This window comes from Apodemus sylvaticus, chromosome 12 (assembly GCF_947179515.1).
Source record: "Apodemus sylvaticus chromosome 12, mApoSyl1.1, whole genome shotgun sequence".
NCBI lineage: Eukaryota > Metazoa > Chordata > Mammalia > Rodentia > Muridae > Apodemus > Apodemus sylvaticus.
In genome coordinates, this window is record NC_067483.1 from 34,721,424 (window position 1) to 34,740,355 (window position 18,932).

Genomic DNA, 18,932 nt, shown 5'->3' on the forward strand with positions numbered 1-18,932 from the left:
ATGGTGGCTCAACGATCCATTAAGAGATATGACATCCTCTTCTGGTGCATCTGAAGACAGCTACAGTGTATATTTAGATACAATAATCTTTAAACAAGAAAGAGAGGGAGGGAGGGAGGGAGGGAGGGAGGGAGGGAGGGAGGGAGGGAGGGAGGGAGGGAGGGAGGGAAGAAAGAAAGAAAGAAAGAAAGAAAGAAAGAAAGAAAGAAAGAAAGAAAGAAAGAAAGAAAGAAAGAAAGAAAGAAAGAAAGAACAAAAGAAAGAAAGAAAGAAAGAAAGAAAGAAAGAAAGAAAGAAAGAAAGAAAGAAAGAAAGAAAGAAAGAAAGAAAGAAGGATGGATGTCCTATTTGTTGAGATGAGAAATAGCAAAGGATAATAAAATTGGGTATTAACTAGAATTTACATTAAAACGTACTCATAGTTTTAGATTTGGATTTGCAATCTTTTATAAGCATAGTTCTCTCTTTTTGTACATATTATAAATATAAACAGTTAGCCGTTGAGTAATTGTATAGTAGACTAAAGTTATTATTCTGTTTTATAAGACCTCTTTTGCAGTGCATAGAGAGGATCAAACTCAGTATTGATGCACAGGCTTTCAGGTGACCCAAGAAGAGGCTACCAGCTCTGCAGTATTTTAGAGAGTTCCTTAGGCCTTGCTCTTTTGAACTTAACATCTTTACAAAACAATCTGTAACACTATTTCTAGCTTTAAGTTCTGTGGTTTTTTGTTTTGTTTCTCATGTGAACAGGAAATCTGCCGTGAGCTAGAGCCATATCCTCAGGTATAAGAACCAAGAGGAATGATTCAGTTGACTTGTTATTGCCTAAGTGCCCCAGACAGACCCTAGGTAGCCAAAGGAGCACATGCCAGTATTTATTTGAGTGCTGATTTAGATAGTAAATGTCTTGTTTCATTTTCATTTTATAAGAAATTTTCTCAAACTAATAGTACCATTTTAACAGAATGAGGAGTAAATGCATTGGGTTCCCTTGGGAGCATTCCTTACTACTGTTAATAGCATCTCTTGTTCTTTAGAACACTGTTTCTGTGAAGCTCTTAGGAGGTACACTGTCCTGTCCACAACTCTACTGAAAAAAGTTACACTGAAAAAAAATGATCTTTCATTCTCTTACAACTTTCTTTTTTTAGAATTCTTATAAAATACTCAAGCATTGAGCTCATGATATCTCTGAATGTATTGTTTTTAGGGAGGGAATTAGCTATGTAAATTCATAACCTGTTGACATGTATGATTACACTTCAATGCTAAGTTTTACATGTAAAATTCTTCATACTTTCTTTCAGGGACAGAATGATGCTGCTGAAATTGGAACAAGAAATTTAGATTTCATTGGTAATAATGAGTAAGTTCTCACATTTAACAAGAAAAGAGATTGTCATTATAATTTTCCTTGACTTACTAAATCGGTGATTGTTTTCCTTTCAGGTCCCCACGTAAGAAGTTTCCCCCGATGACATCTTACCACAGGATGCTGTTACACAGAGTGGCTGCCTACTTTGGATTAGACCACAATGTTGATCAGAGTGGGAAGTCTGTCATCGTGAACAAAACTAGCAACACACGAATGTAAGTGTACAGTTAAATTGTCTGTGGACTAATACTTGCCTTCCTGCAGCACCTTCCGCCGTCTACAGTAAATTGCCTGATCACTTCATGCAGTAGAGCCAAAAGTACATTTATTTCATTAGGAACAAAATGCACACCTGGATTCAGATAAGGCGAGACCTGTTTGAGGAATGGCAACAACAACCTTGGAGGACATGCAATCAGCCATGTTTGACAACTATTCTGAATTTTTAAAATTAACTTAGGTATCTGTGACCACCTTCAGAGAATTTGTTTAAATAACTTTAAAAAAGAAGCAGTAAACAGATTTTCACACTCTCACATTCAGTCTACTACTTTATTATCATTTCCAAAATCCTGTTTGTTTGTTTGTGTCTGTCTGTCTTTCTTCCTTTTTCTACCTCAGATCTGAAGAAACTGGAACTCCTGGTTAGTGTAGTGACTTTCTTACTGCTGTGTTCCTTTCTTGGTTAATATCTGATTTACTGAGGAAAATTTTTAATGCTTAGAAAGAACCCCTTGTTTTAAAAGCAGTTGCTTTAAAAAGCTGATCATATAACTCAGTGGTATAACACTTATCTAGCAATGCTCAAGGGCCTAGGCTCAATCCCTTGGATTATAAAAAATCCCTGGAGCACTGGGATTATAGGCCTGTGCCACCACACAAGGTACAAAAGTATTCTCTGTGTCATTTTCATTTATGGTAGAAAAGAACCTAAGGCAATAAGTAGTCATCAGTTTCAAGTGCCATAGACAATGCTCTTCACTTCATTGTTTTTCTGCTTTCTTGAGGTCAGGTATGCCCCTGAGTTTGTCTAGGTATCACTCATTTTACATAGTTATATTTAATTCATCTAGTCCCTTCAATAATCATGGCCTTTGCTCGTATAGCTGCTATATTGCTTGCTGAAGCAAAATTGAGGCTCTTCCATTTCAGACAGTGTCTTTGTCAACCAAATAGGTATGCTTCATATTTTAAATGACAATTCTTACAACTAAAATTAATAAAAGGTGCCTTTGATGGAAATTCTCATAAATCTCTGAGAATTATTAGAAAATATAAATTATTAGAAGATACAAAATCTGATTTAATTTCATCATGTCTACTCACTAGTCTTATAAATCATCCTTTGCCAATCCTTTCCCAGCTAATTACATAATGACTAAAGTCGGATAGTGTCCAGTCAGATACAGGTGAGACTGTGGCTAGAACTGTACTCTCTTTAACCAGTACCTTTCAACATTGCTCAGAGCTGCTGGATGCCCAAACACATGAACATTAGCAGGCATTTTGACTAACATTTTGACTGACAACTCTCTAAGGTTTTCAATACAGTGTAACCTCAGTTATTTGAATTCTATGAATGATGTCAGAAAAGCTTAAGGGTTCTGTTTGTAAAGGTAATCAAAATTTAGTTAAGCAGAGACATTTACAAATTATGAGTTAATGTAATTATAATTAATGTTTCAGATCACTGAAGTTACACTGTATTCTTACTTAATATCTTCTGGGATATGTAAATCAGAAAACCTTAGAGATCTGCTCCACACTGAATAAAAACAAACTTACCTTTTCCTCATAGGGAGATTACCCGCTCCAGCCTTGAACCAGTGGTGTTGTGGATGTCAACAACCGAGTGTCCACTGGGGTGTCTCAATGGAGCGGGAAGTTGCCGATTGCAGGGCAGTAAATTCAGGCATCTTTAAAAGAAAGAGGTAAGACAGTCTTAAGGTTAGCTGAAATGCCTGCCAATATTATTTTGTGTGGGAATCCAGCTGTTCTTAGAAAAGTTGCCAGGGCCTTGGTTAAACCATAGAGTTCACTTTTAGAACAAGAGTCTCTCACATAGCTATAACTACAGGTAATAAAAGTAAATGAAGCAATCCTATAACAAATGGCATATTGTCATAGTCAGGACTAAATGTAACACCTTTCAAACTCCCAAAGAAAGCAGACTTGTCATTTTGGTTGTAAAGCATTGTGTCCTTCTCCTTTACTTTGATATGGATTTTTTTCCTTTTTTTTTTTTTTAAGTATCTCCTCTGTTTCGTGCATCATTTTACAGTACAAATTTCTTCATTTTGCTTAGATAATTCTCATCTTTAAATCTTTTCTATAGTTTACAGGAGTCAGCTCCTCCTGTGTTTTATTAAAATATGGTAGATTGAGATGAGTGGTGGTACACGCTGTTATGTCGATCCTAGGACTTAGTGGGTAGAAGCAGTAGGCATCTCTGTGCTTGATGTCAACCTGGTCTACAGAGCAACTACTGGGCTAGCCAGAGCTACTCAGTGAGACACTGTCTCAAAGAAATGAAATTTTGTTCATGGTGTTCTCATGTTGCTTATATGTATACATATAAATATTTTTGAACTATACATAAAGGAAACTTTATAGATAATTTATTAGACTTTTTTTTAGATGTATTAAATGTTCTATATTGTATATTTCAAAGGAGTAATTCCAATGTTAAATGGTAAATAAGTCACAGAAAATTGATTGAATTGACTTACTGGAGTTGATAATATATTGGCAGAGGTCATTTTTATGTTAAGTTTAATGTCTATGGCCCTTAATTATTTATCTGTCTTGTAGATCTTAGTGAAACTTGGAGTGTTTTTAATCTGAAAAAACAAAAAGCAAAAAACAACAACAAAAAAACCATTGTGCTACAGAATAAATATATACTAAACTCCACAGTCATTGCTTTAGATTCCAGTGTTAACCTCCACATAAGAGCTTATTTTTTCTAACCTGTTTAAGTTAGTGGAAAACAACTTCCTTGCTGTCATTTTCTGGCATGAAGACTATTGGAGTGTAATGTGCGTGATGCAATACTTAGGATTTTCTTGGTCCCTGTAACATAGATAAGATGTCAGCCTTACAGTCTGACAGCCCTGTGCTCCAACTGTGGCTTAGCCTTGCATTTCTGTCTTGACGTTTCACAGGTGCTTTAGCCACTTGAAGTTCAGTTTCTTCAGGGTTTCTTACAATGACAGAGTTCTGCTGGGGGCTCTTCAATTGCTAATTTAGTTCATCTTTAGAATAACCCTATTGGGTAGATAAAGTATATAATTCCCATCTCATACATGAGAAAATAGGAAGAAAAAGATTTCTTATGCATATCTTAAGGCCAGTACTGTGCTAAAAAGCTAGACTTCAACCCAGTCTGATGACAAAGCCCAGGTTGTTTTTAATAAGGCCTCTGTAGAATAGTGTTTCCTCATGAGAATCCTACTATGATAAAGTGAGAAAATAATAGTGTGTCTTAAGCAGCACTGATAAATTGAAACACTTTTTTATCTTGCATATAATATTTTTCACTTTTATGTAAATACTGTACATTAAATTTGTTGTTCCTTTGTCTTGTTTCTTTTTTTCAGACCTGATCAGAAATTTAATGAACATATTAAGGATGATAGAGGTGAAGACTTTCAGAAACGATACATCCTTAAGAGAGATAACTCTAGCTTTGACAAAGATGATAGCCAGGTAATCTTAAGAAAAATGTAACATTTTAAGTGCAAGCTTTAAATGTACCAATAGTTCATTTTCCTAATAATCAGTTGTTTTTCCCTTTAGATGAGAATACGTTTAAAAGATGACAGAAGAAGCAAATCTATAGAAGAAAGAGAGGAAGAATACCAGAGAGCTAGAGACCGAATATTTTCCCAAGATGTATGTGCCAACTTGCCCTTAGGACTTCATGGGTTCTATATATTCTAGCCCCAAGTAATATTGCTCATGCTATTTTTAACCATATTGGTTCATACACATCAGGTCATGTTTTTGAAGTAGATGTATTACTCATGTGAATTCGATAGTACAGTAGAACTAGAGAGGGAAGTTTTACCACAATTGAACAGAGTTAGACCATAGGAATCAGTAGAACATGGGAGTAAGTTGCTATTTGTGTAACATTTTTAAAGCATGTGACAGAGTTTTTATAACATTGTTAACTTAAATCTTACTTTGTAGTGAGCTTAATAACTTGTGTCTTATAAAATAAAGTTAGTTGATCTTTTAGATTAATAGTCATTATCTGCTTTATAAGTGATGATATTTAGAGATATCTGCACGAGAAATACACATAAAATGAGTTTATACCCATTCTCTACAGTACTTAGTACTTTTCAAGAATATAATGTAAATGAATATAATGTATGATTCCTCTAATACAGAAATATGTGCCCTTTGGTGAAAGCAAAACAAAGCAGTAAATAATATCAGAATTTAGAGCATCGATTAAGAATTTACAATATGTAATAAATAATATTGAACATTTATTATAAGTATTCTGGACACTAAAGACGATATACATGGACAGTCATAATCCACTAAATGGCCCTCTCTGGTCAGTATGATCATATTTGTATTTTACAGATAAGAAAACTGGGGAGATAGAAAGCTATGCAAAATAGCTAGAATAAATAGACCTAGAAGATGGTTAATTAGGAATTTTAATCCAGGTCTGCTGAACTCAGCATCTATGTTAGAGAAATGTTTCCTTCAGTATTTTATAAGCTATGTGGCATACTGCCATTGACAAGTTTGTGTGAATCACAGAGACACGTGAAGGTATAATAGACTCACAGCAGAGAGAGAGAAGCACTACAAACTCAAACTAGGAAGGGCATGGGAGAGTAAGCTTCTGAGAGCCCATAAGCTCAAGTTGAAAAATCAGTCTTTGCAGAGGCTCTGGGAAGGGAAAACTTGAAATACAAAGAACTGAATGCTTTAGAGTAGCCAGGACATAGCCGGCAGGTGCTTTAAGTAAGGGACATTAGACGGGAGGAGCACTCAGGAACTTCGTGCCTGGCCCTAACCTTTAGTAAGGTAGCTGACGGGCTGCAGGTTTCTGTCTGACTAGAGAAGGCCATGTAATCCATAGTCAGGCATCTTGAGCCATGTATTTGTATGTGCTCAAAAGTGACTCTGGTTTGACAACCACCATAATACATAGTTATGGGTGTGTTCCAGTCTTTATTCATCAAAACAGATGGTTGGTCATTTGTTCCTGACCCTTGTGTCAAGGAGTCATGAAAGATGGGAGAATTACAATTTAGAGAGCTTGCAGCTCTATAAAGTGAAAGAATAGGGCAAAATTTGGTAACTACAGCACTCTTTAGAAGACTGTCATAGTAATACAAACAAGTGACCATTACCTGACTTAGATCGACAGCACAGCAGAAATTTGACTGTAAGTCCTTAATGCCTGTGTGTGTGTTCTCTGCTTTATCCATATGTCCTGTGTTACCACTGCCACAAATAGTCACTTGTGGTACAGTGAATCAATCAGTCTTTATTTTTCTTATTTGTGAGTGTGTGTGTGTGTGTGTGTGTGTATTAGAGAGAGGAAGAGGGTTAGAAGATAGCTTTCAGGAGTTGGTTCCTAACTTTTACCTTGTGCCTCATAGGGCTTGGACTTAAGGCTTCAGATTTGGCATCAGATGCCTTTATACAGTTCTGAGACAACTTGCTGGTTCCTTCATTAGCTTTTGGTCACCACTAATCAAGTATTCATGAAATAGCTACAATCTGTCAACCTTTAATATATGATTAATAAGACAGATCATCCATTTTAAGAAGGCTATTGAAATTTCAAATTCATTCTGAAAGTGCCTGACTTCTTTGATATATCTATTAAAAAATAATCATAGTGTCTCCAAGCCATGAAAAATTGAATCTTTTGTAAGAAATATTCTTTTGTTTGCTTATTTGATTTTGTTTTTGTTTTGTTTTTCAAGACAGGGTTTCTCTGTTTAGCCCTGGCTGTCCTAGAACTCAATCTGTAGACCTGGCTGGCCTCGAACTCAGAAATCCGCCTGCCTCTGCCTCCCAAGTGCTGGGATTAAAGGTGTGCGCCACCACTACCCAGCAGGAATATTCTATTTTTAGTTGTAAGCCTAGCCTTTAGCAGCTCAGCCATCTCTCCAGCCCTTAGGAGTTTACTCTTAAAGTTACTATATATGGTTTTTTATTGCTGTTACCATTGGTGTACAGATGACATTGTGTATTTGACAAACTTGTTACCTTTTCTTTTCAGTCCTTGTGTTCCCAGGAAAACTACATTATTGACAAAAGGTAAGAAAAATTTTAATATCTATTCTAGTTCTTATCTAGTCGATACTAATAACAATTAAAATGTTTTATTAAAATGCCAACAGAATCCAAGATGAGGACACTATTGGTACCCAGCAGAGACGCCAGATATTTAGGTATAGAAGCATGTTTTCCAGACAGTGTTAAAAAAATTAGTTTATTCTCTCCCCTACCCCCAATTAACTTTTCAATGTTTTATTTCTAAATTACAGAGTTAATAAAGATGCTTCGGGGCGATCAACAAACAGCCATCAGAGTAGCACTGAAAATGAGTTGAGATACTCAGAGCCACGACCCTGGAGCAGCACAGATTCAGACAGCTCCCTCCGAAATCTGAAACCCGCTGTAACCAAAGCCAGCAGTTTTAGTGGAATCTCGGTCCTGACAAGAGGTGATAGTTCTGGAAGCAGCAAAAGCATAGGCAGGCTTTCAAAAACAGGTATAAGTATCCACTTAGAACTGTGCAGTCAGAATGTTACTTTGCCCGAAGTCTTAGTTCCTTGTCACAGGATTCTGATTATCCTACAATGTAGTTACCTTCAGCTCTGTAGACACCTACAAAGCAGAGAAGTGATTGCCATATTGACATTAGGATTCATTTTGACCTAGAGATAGAATTATAAACTGAAGTAAATCTCCTTGTTTGCTGCTATATAAACTTAAATGTGGTACCTCACTGGTTCATTTTTTGTGTGCAAGAGGTGACCAGACATTCTTCATTGCTTATTATGGTTGGAAAGCATGGCTTCTAACCTAGGGTTGCATAACCTTAGATGTATTTCATACTGTCAAATATCGGTTGCATTTTTCTTTTTCTTTTTTTTTTCTTTTTTTTCTTTTTTTTTTTTTTGGTTTTTGGATTTGGTTTTTGCAAAACAGGGTTTCTCTGTGTACCCTGGTGGTCCTGGAACTCACTCTTTAGACCAGGCTGGCCTCTGGCCTCGAACTCAGAAATCTGCCTGCCTCTGCCTTCCAGAGTGCTGGGATTACAGGTGTGTGCCACCACCGCCCGGCGTCGATTGCATTTTTCATGACTTATCCTGTAAGAAATGAATAAAATTCTGAGAAAATTTTAAGAAACTTAAAAACTAAAGAAAACAATACAACTATAAATAGAAATTTAAATAATTGCTGGTTCTTTTGGCTGCTGTACTTCAGATACTTTGGTCATAGCAACTTCTTTCATTTTCACTAAGGAGCAGAGCATGCAGAATCTCATGTGTCTTTTAGAACTTTTGTATATCTCTATTTTTTTAATCTCAAAATAAACATGGAAGTCAGTAATGGGTATTTCTCTCAAGCCTGTGTGGATTAGATTAAACATAAAATTAGTATTGTACAACTACATTTAGAAGGTATATTAAGGCAACAATATTTTTTAATATTTTGATGCTTAAATTGCTGTTTTTGAATTGCATTCCCACCTTAAAATATAAATCTATTGAAAATGTCTTAGTCAATATAATACCATACTTCTAAAGTTAGTAATTCTATGAGTGTTTTTAAAGTTTGTGAACTTATTTGTGTATACTGCAAAAAAGGAAAATAAATGTTGTGAGAAAGTCATTTAGAGAGTGCAAGAGTCATCTGCCTTTGCCTCCCAGATACTGGAGTAGAAGGCATGCACACCACCATGCCTGCCCCCAAAAAAATTTTTTTTTTTTAATAACTTGGGGCCACTCAGATCACTCAGCCAATCAGTACACTTTCTAGATTTGCACACAAACACACACACATGCACACACACATGCACGCACACGCAAGTAATAAGTAAAAATAAAATTTAAAAAATAACTTGTGTTATTTTATAAGAGACAGTGGAATGTTTTAATCCTTTAATAAGTAAAAGTGATAATGTTACCCCAGGTGGATCTCTGAGTTTTAGGACAACTAGGGCTACACAAAGAAACCCTGTCTCAGAAAAAAAGATAAGTGATAGAATTGAAGTGTCATTTTAATATGACTTAGAATAAAGGCTTTCCTCAGAAGGCATTCTGTATAGTGTGTCATAATTATTCATTAGAACCTTTATCCCAGAGTAGCCCCCTTCGTTACAACCTAATTAACTACTAGTATGATCTGAATCTTTACATTTCATTGTTTCATTATCCACCTTCAGGCTCTGTGCTTTCTAAGTTAGTGGCAGCTCAGGCTCTGTGAGATAGATAGACTGTAGAGTCAAGGCAATCAAAATTCAGTCATGAGATTAGATAAAGTATGGAAAGAAATTTTAAGCTGGTGTTAACATAAATATTTGAAATATTTTTATACTATTTCTGTATTAGCTAAAGGGGGGGAAAGGTAGTTGAGTTTACATTATAGGAAGATTCTAGTTATAAACTGAGATGAAATTCTGTAGTGAAACTTGGCAGTTGCTTCTTTTAGTAGATAATTTATCATTTTTATTGTTTCCCAGACCGTGCTTAATCTTTCTGTGTTCATATAGATAAGCGTTCTGAAACATGAGGTTTGGGCATTTGGTTGTGCTACGTTTTTTTTTTTTCCCTGGGGAATTTGTAATCTGTATATCCCTAAGTGTTAATTTAAATGCTAAAATGTATGTAACGCGTCCTTTTGAGAGTGTCAGTATATGTTTCTTTGGCTTTCTATAGCTTGGGTTACTATAAACTTGGTAAATTGCATGCTTTGACTATGATTTTTCTGACAGTTTCTGTGCTGGTGTTTGCTGTATTAAAATTATATTTAGGAGGATAAGCTAAAAGAACCACTAGACAGTAAATTATAGGAGCCATTACTGTCATGTTGTAACTGCATGTTGTATATTGTGAATTGTATTACTAGGGTTTTTTAAACTTGTATCTTTATATGAAGTTTCTTTTTTTAATTTCATGTTTTGTATTACTCTTCTCCTAGGATCTGAGTCTTCAGGTAGTGTAGGGTCCTCTACAGGCTCTCTTTCTCACACCCAGCAGCCGCTCCCAGGCTCAGCTCTTAGCCAGTCTTCTCATGGCGCACCTGTCATCTACCCGGCATCCAGCAATCACAGTTCTCTTTCTTTTGATGGTGGCCTCAGTGGTCAAGGTGCATCTCCTAGCACTAGCTTCCTTTTGCTTCCCTTGGAAGCAGCTGGCATCCCACCTGGCAGTATTCTGATCAACCCACAAACAGGTGGGTATCCAGAGAGAGTTTATTGTAGTTGACATAGCAGGAAGCATCTGAAAATTGGGTTACTTTTAAAAATGTATTATTTAAATGTACACATGTTGTTAGCTCTTATAATTTTGATAAATAATTGTCTTTGTCTTAAAAACTTTAATAGAAAGGTTTAGACTCCAAAATGTTAAAAATTGTATTTATCTTGTAAGATAATATTCCCTATGTACCATCTGTGATGTGTGGACTAAATAAGAGCTTGACTATAGTTTAACATTTAATGGAATCAATTCATTCCATTAAAGCGAATCAACTACCTTTGAGAGAGCTTTATATGATATAGCATTTTTATTTTGTGGCAAGTAATATGTACTTTATGAAGAAAAAAACTTCCAATGTCCTTGAGAATATGGTAATTACTTTCTTTGGGGGTGGTTCATGACAGGGTTTCTCTGTGTGTACGTGTGGCTGTCCTGAATCTTGCTCTATAGACCAGGCTGATCTTGACCTCAGAGAGCCATCTGCCTCTATCTCCCCTGAGATTAAAGGCATGAGCCACCACCACCCAGCTTGGTAATTGCTTTCTACTTAAGAAAATCTTAAACACATTATTGCTTTTTTTTAAGATAATTGTTATAAATTAATATTGATAATATATGTTCTTAGCCCTTGATATTAACCAATGATAACTAACATTATTACACATTTACTTTTAACAATATACAGTAACCATAGAGAGTATTGGTCCAAACCCTACTTTGTTCATTATAAGCAAAACATTTTGTAAAGGGCTAGAGAGATGACTCAGTCATTCAGAATCCCTGGCTTCTCTTTCTGAGGACCCAGGTTCAGTTCCAGTCACCTGCATGACAGCTCATGCTTTAACTTGTTCGTTCATGGCCTTTACACTGCTACTTGTAGGTAGGAGAAATTCCCATTTAAAGTAGGGAAATTGAAATAAGTAGCTATACTCAGGTTTTCATGTAATATTTTACTATGCATTATCTGTTACCATTAAACTGATTTTATAATTACATGTTTAAAGCTGTCAGTTATTTACATTTCCAACTTGTCTTTTGTTTGTCTGGGTTTTTTTGTTTGGGGATTTTGTTTGTTTGTTTAGTTTTGGCATTTCAAGACAGGATTTCTCTGTGTAGCCCTGGCTATCCTGGAATTCACTCTGTAGACTATTTCTGGCCTTGAACTCACTGCCATGCTGGGATTAAAGGCATGCTTTAATCACCTTTCCTAGCTTCAGCCTTTCTTTTTTAAAATGACATATATTCAGTGTGACCTATAACCTAGATTATTTTTTACCTCCTTGAAAATTTGAGAATGCTTTCCTGATATCGTGGAGTCAGGCATTTTTCTCTTTGAGCTGAAATGCACACAAACCCTAATGTCCACCGTCAGGCTAGACAGAAGTAGAACTCTTCAGAACGTTGCTGACCCTTTTCCTGTGTTTATAGTTGAACCGTGGTCTTGTGATTGAATATCTGTAGCAGAATGAGATTGGGAGCTCACGACTTTCTAGAAAAATTTTTTTTAAATTTTTCATTTCTAGTATTTGAATGTTTTTGCTTGCCATATACATTTATGCTCCGTATGACTGCAGTATCTACAATGGACCAGAAGAGGGAGCCAGATCCCCTGGACCTAGAGTTAACAGAGGAGCCTGTCACCCACATGAGTTGCCACTCATAGACTCCAAACTTGGGTCCTCAGGAAGGGCAGCCAGTCCTCTTAAACTGCTAAGCCATCTCTCTCCAGTTCTTCAAAAAAATATTTTGATTATCCACTGAGCTCGGATGGGTCTGAAACAACACTCCATCCCCAAAACAAGTAACATTTGAATATTTATACTTAATGAAAAAGATAAAGGTGATTAATAGCTTTATTTCAAATCACTGTGGTATTTCCCAAGCTAAGAAAAGATTTTGTCTTAAACTGAAAGTTTTGGAATTATGCATAAGAGATTTATAGATGTGATTTATAAATCAATAGTGACAGTTTTATTTTCAGTCCTGTTGTACAATGACTTTTTCCTCGTTCTTTTCAACTTTTCAGGTCAGCCGTTCATAAACCCAGATGGAAGTCCAGTTGTGTACAATCCTCCTATGACTCAACAGCCAGTTCGAACCCAAGTGCCTGGTCCTCCACAGCCACCTCTTCCACCCCCACCACCTCAGCAGCCAGCAGCCAGTCACATGTTCTCACAGGTGCACAAATCCATGATTCTGTAACGTTAAGCTCACCTGCCTTTGCATATGTAGGGCTAATGACTGAGGTAGCCAGGTAAGTATCTCTTATAGCTTTAATACTCTGTTCCTGGTGATGTCCCACTCAGTAGCCACAGGAAGAAAATGTTAAGGACAGATATTTACATTTGCAACTAAAAAATACTGAGGATGTATTAGAAAAGAGGGAGTGATACTATCTTGGGCTGACTGATAAGTATTCCATCCCTATTGTACAGTAAGAAGTAGACATGAGGAAAAATAAAAACAATAAATCCAACAGAAGAAATGGTACTGTGCTGTTCAAGCCATGCAGAGTACTCCTTTCTATTGCAGGGCTTGAGTGGGGTGGATTCTGAGAGTCCAATGTTTGTTTGTTTGTGCACGTGTCATGCACACAACAGCATGCATGTATAGATCAAAAAACAACTTACAGGAGTTGATTCTTTCCTTCCACCATGTGTGACCTGGAGATAGAACTCGATTGTCGGGCTTATCAGCAAATATTTTTACCCACTAAACAATCTCTCAGGTTCCTGAGATATTTTTTTGGAAGGAAGGAAGGAAGGAAGGAAGGAAGGAAGGAAGGAAGGAAGGAAGGAAGGAAGGAAGGAAGGAAAGAAAAAAAGAAGAAAAGAAGAAAAGAAAGAAAGAAATAGATCTCAGCTGGCCTGGAACTTGTACTGTAGATCAGGCTGGCCTAGACCTCACTGAGGTCTGCCTGCTTATGTTCCACAAATGCTGTGCATCACCATGTTTGGCTTTAAAAGCTTTCTTAATCATATCTTGAACTTATATAAGTAACTTAGGGTTTGTACAAACATAGCTACAATGTCGTTTTGTTCCCTAATAATTTGTTATCTATGTTTAGAGAGTGATAATATCTGTATCATCCCTACTTCCATGCCATCTTTTAAAGATTGTACACACCTTTTTCCACTACAAGATCATATAAACATTCCACTGGTGAATCTCCTTTAGTGTTATTTTTCATAGATGTGCAGTGATAAGCTTGAACTGAAGAGCCGTCTTACAAGATGTGTCATTTAGTTAATGGTGTCTTGTGGGATGAAGGACATATGTAAGTAGTGAGTTACACTTTCAGATTTATGAAAGTAGTGAAAACAGTTGGTTGCTGTCTGCACGTAAGATTCTTGGCTGGACAAGTCAGTTTTATTTTGCTTTGCTTTGATGCCTAAAGTAGGGATTAAAACATTTTAGAGCATATAGGACTATAACAAAACATCCATGTACCTAGAGGAGATTGCGTAAAGCTCTGCTGTAGAATTCTGTATGACCTTTTCAGCCCTGCCTAAGGCTACATACACTTCCTTCTTTGTTGGGCTCTGCCTTGCCCATTCCACTTGCTTCCAAGGACTTCCTTTTGCTGTCGTATAACTAACTGTCTTTACACTGCTGTGTGTTTCACCAGGAGCTTTATAGGACTGACTTCCACTTTTACTTAATTTGATGGAAATAAGGTTAGTACAGCTTTTAAAAATTTCAAGGATTTGTTTATGGTAATATGTCTCAGATTATTGTCTCTTAGGAATAATTTTGCCAACTGATTCTCAAACCTGTGGTTAAGATCAAGCTTAGAAATAGCATTGTTCCATGTAGTTCCAGAACCATCCTAGATGGTGGTATAGAGAGTATAGTTTGGAAACAAGCATTCAAAAGTTGAATTTCAGGTCTTGAGGTAAATATCCAATTCTCTGATAGATTTAACTTACCACATGAAAAACAAAAACATTACAGCTAGATTCTCTCAGAACCAAAATCTCATATCCTATTACTATCTTTTGCATATTCTGAGATAAATGATTTGTACAATTTCACATAACCAAACACTTTAAATCTGTGAATTTCAAAACAGCCCCTTCCAGAGTCTAGGTTTCCTGAACACAACATAAAACCAGTCACTATGTGGATGTTCAAGTAGAAAGAGGGAAACAGACTTTTGTCAGTTTGGTGTCAGGATTTTACTATGGTCTCTCTGCCATTTTGCACTCTGGGAGACATTCATCCATACCATGGAGGCTCATCTTGTATTCTTTCCCTTCACTAGGATCTAAGTTTTTACGTATCTGACACCTTGAGTAGTTCAGATTGACTGATAAAAGAAGGACTGTATCTTACAGTTTATGTGACTTAGTGCATCCAGTAGCCAGTAGCCACTTGCACCTGGTTAGCATGCTTCACGCTGACCTCAGCTAGATAATTGGTAGCCTAGAGGTTTCTCAGGGACTATCAGCAACCCTCCAGATCATTCAGCTTTTATTTCTTTTCTGCTTGTTTTAATCTTGTGTTGGACTCTAAGCTGATCTAACACTTTTATACTTTTAGATTATTCTGTTGATTTTGTTATAAAAGATTAAGTAATCATTGTAAATCTGAATTGTCATAAACATTTTTCTTTATTTATTCCCTGCACACTTTTACTTCATTACTTGCATTTTAAAATTATTCTTTTCAGCAACATTAGCCAGTACAGATTCATTGGTGCATATACAATTTAACCAAAAGAGTGTTTATCAGATCAGAATTATCTGAATCCTTCATCTGCTTGCTTAACTGGTACAGTAAAGATCACTTAATCTATCTTTGTCTGTTTTGTTTTGTTTTATCTATAAAATAGATTACAGTGAATCACCTATTTTTAGTTCCTTTGGAAAGCAATTTTCCTCTCCTTGAAACACAAGAATATTTGGCTGAAGAGCTATAGTATCTAGTTTCTCAGTTCTTGCCATGAGTTCTTTTAATAAAAATATATTTAGCATTTAGCCACAAGGAAAAGATTTTATGTTTCTTAGACAAAAGTGTGTTTGGTCCTGTTGTAGTTATTAAGATTTATTTATTTTATATGCATGTTTATTTAAGTTACCTTGGGAGAAAAACACATACACACACACACACACCATGTGATTATGTGATGCCTATGGAAGTCAAGAGAGGGCATTGGATCCCCTAGTTTTGGAGTTACAGATGGTTGTGAGCCACCATGTAGGCTCTGGGGACTGAACCTGGGTCCTCTCCAAGAGTACATGCTCTTAATGGCTGAGACATCTTTCCAGTCACTGAGCTGGTTATTCTTATCATTTTTTTTCACACAATGGTGAAGTTTTAGGGACATTGTCTCTGAGAATTGAAATATGCTTTATCAAATAAGAGGATTGGTACAGATGCTATATAAATTTATAAAGTTTTTATTTATAATTTAGTAGTATAGAGCAACTTAAACATAGGACAGCCCCTTCATAAAAATCAGGAAATCAAGAATCAAAAGTTTTGTTTTTGCTGACATAACTCAGATAACAGGGTTTCAAATGGCTAATGATGTTTCTATTAATCTACAAAAAAAAGTTACATTTATGACATAAAACTCACTATTCTCATTATGAAATCAACTTGAGCCTAAGTATATTCTTGCTGTTTTGAGTTCTTTGTTTGATACTGTTTTTCTTGTTGAATCTCTTGTAATTTTTTATGACTTTATAAATGTAAAGCTATTGCCCCAAAGTGTAAATTTCCATGCTATGCACTTCTTGTAACATTTTCTTCTGACATTAACTGTTTGCCAACCTGTTATTCCTAGCCTGTTGGTCCTCTGCAGTCCTCTTCTCAGCCTGTTCAGTGCTCTCCAGCCCCCTACCCATCCCCGCTCCTGCCAGTCTCACCCACCCAGCAGTACTCCGTGGTACTGTATCTCTTTTCATCTCATTGTTAATATGGGCACTGTGTGATGAATGCTTCAGACTGTGGTCAGTGTAATTTGCTCCTTTCAGCTTTTCTTACAGGAAGTTATATATGTAACAAAGATGTTTTCTAATTCATATTAATAATAATTTAGTCCTTTTCTTAAGACAGTGGTTATATCAAGTTATCATAGTAACTATAAAAGACTTAATATTATTCCTGTTTTTCAAAAGGGAAATTTTTAGGATTAGTGTTCTGAACTGAGTAGTCTCAGATATTTTAGTTTGTTGTTTTAAATTGAAGTTAGTCTATGTAGTTCTGGAATGGCAGTGTCATAGAGTTCTGATTAAAACACCATGACTAAGATCAAGATAGGAGGAAAGAGTTTAATTCCTCTTACCTCAGGAGTCAAACTATGTCTCTGTGGGAAGTCAGGGCATGGACTGAAGGCAAGAAACTGTAGATGGGAACTGAAGCAGAGGGCATGCAGGGGTGCTACTCACTAGCTTGATACTCATGGCTTACTCAGCCTGGATTCTTATACAACCCAAGAACATCTACCTGCCCAGCAGTGGCATCACCCACCATGGGCTGGCCCTTCTAACATCAATCACTATTTAAGAAAATGTACCGCAGACTTGCTGGCAGGTTAGTCTTATTTTCTTCTTTCTTTCTTTCTTTTTTTTTTTTTTAAGATTTATTTATTTATTTATTTCTAATATATGTGAGTACACTGTAGCTGCCTTAAGACATATCAGAAGAGGGCATCAGATCCCATTACAGATGGTTGTGAGCCATCATGTGGTTTCTGGGAATTGAACTCAGGACCTCAGAAAGAGCACTCAGTGTTCTTAACCGCTGAGCCAGTTCTCCAGCTCCATTGAGGCATTTTCTTAATTGAGAGTCCCTCTTCCCACTCGACTCTAGTTTGTGTTCTGTTGACAGGCAGCTTTCCTCTTAAGTGCTGGTTAGATACAGTAGGTAACAACCAGTTACTTTAGATGGATTGCAGCTTGTAGCTACAGAGGACTTCTGATTTTTATCAAAGATCACTTGATACTTAATTTCTCACTGTAAGGTAATACCCTTAATCTAAAAAGTATGACCTGAATTATAACTCAGTGTCTGTAAAATTAGGCCCACACTGCAAGTAATTAGCTTTGTGAAACACTGCAATTTTTTGCGTAGCTCCATGCACGAACTAGCATCTTCATAAAAAAATTGCTTTCTTTAAAGTGAACTTCCTATCAATTTGCTTGCTTTTACTAGGGATATTCCATGTTGACCTGTCCTATGTTGAAATTATACTTCAAATCCAATTATAAATTGTAGCAGAAAAACCATTCTTGGTGTTTTTTGAAAACTCTTTGTTCTGTTGAGGATGCTTTTGGTTTTGAATTGGGGCGACAGTATTTACCAGCTTCATCTCTCAATTATTTTATAAAATAACTTTCAGCCTACAAGAAAGAGAAACATGGGACTGGAGAGATGGCCCTGTGGTTAAGAGTACTAGCTGCTTTTCAGAGGACTGGGGTTCAAGCCCCAGCACCCATGTGGTAGCCCACATTGTCTGTAATTCCAGTTTAGGGCAATCTGACACCCTCACCCCAATGGACATGAAATAAAGCTAAGTTATTAAAAAAGGAAACATTAAGCTGGGCAGTGGTGGTGCACGCCTTTAATCCCAGCACTTGGGAGGCCGAGGCAGGCGGATTTCTGAGTTCAAGGCCAGCCTGGTCTTCAGAGTGAGTTCCAGGACAGCCAAGGCTACACAGAGAAACCCTGTCTCGAAAATCCAAAAAAAAAAAAAAAAAGGAAACATTACCTTTTGTACATATTCTACTTTTTATAAGAATAGTTAGCCATATTACTTTGTGATTAGAGCTAGGAGGTATTTTCATTTAAAAAGCCATTTTCATATATTGTAAGTCTGTTGCTTCCTAAAAGCAGCATTTATTTTAACTCTGTACTGTCATTTGAGTGACCAATAAGAGATAATGCTTAGGCTGTCAAGTTAGGAACTATATTGCATATGGCACATAAATCATAGCTTTGGCTAGAGAACACCAGTTGCTTAACAGTGATCCAAAAACAGGATACTTTGATATAAAGTATTCTTCTGTTTAAATTGAGTGGCAGACTGAGAAGTTATATTATTTTTTGACATTAAAAAAGGGGGGAATGACTAA

The 18,932-nt window shown here is 36.4% G+C and overlaps 1 protein-coding gene across 1 annotated transcript in view; it reads left to right on the forward strand.

Moving 5' to 3' along the window:
• Nucleotides 1-18,932, forward strand: part of R3hdm1 (R3H domain containing 1) — a 123,466-nt gene that overhangs the window by 67,944 nt on the left and 36,590 nt on the right. The window contains 11 exon segments of the mRNA XM_052201243.1: nucleotides 1,311-1,342; nucleotides 1,345-1,369; nucleotides 1,453-1,593; nucleotides 4,978-5,086; nucleotides 5,177-5,272; nucleotides 7,641-7,678; nucleotides 7,762-7,812; nucleotides 7,909-8,135; nucleotides 10,571-10,825; nucleotides 12,878-13,029; nucleotides 16,643-16,744. Of these exon segments, the coding sequence (XP_052057203.1) occupies nucleotides 1,311-1,342; nucleotides 1,345-1,369; nucleotides 1,453-1,593; nucleotides 4,978-5,086; nucleotides 5,177-5,272; nucleotides 7,641-7,678; nucleotides 7,762-7,812; nucleotides 7,909-8,135; nucleotides 10,571-10,825; nucleotides 12,878-13,029; nucleotides 16,643-16,744 (1,228 nt within the window).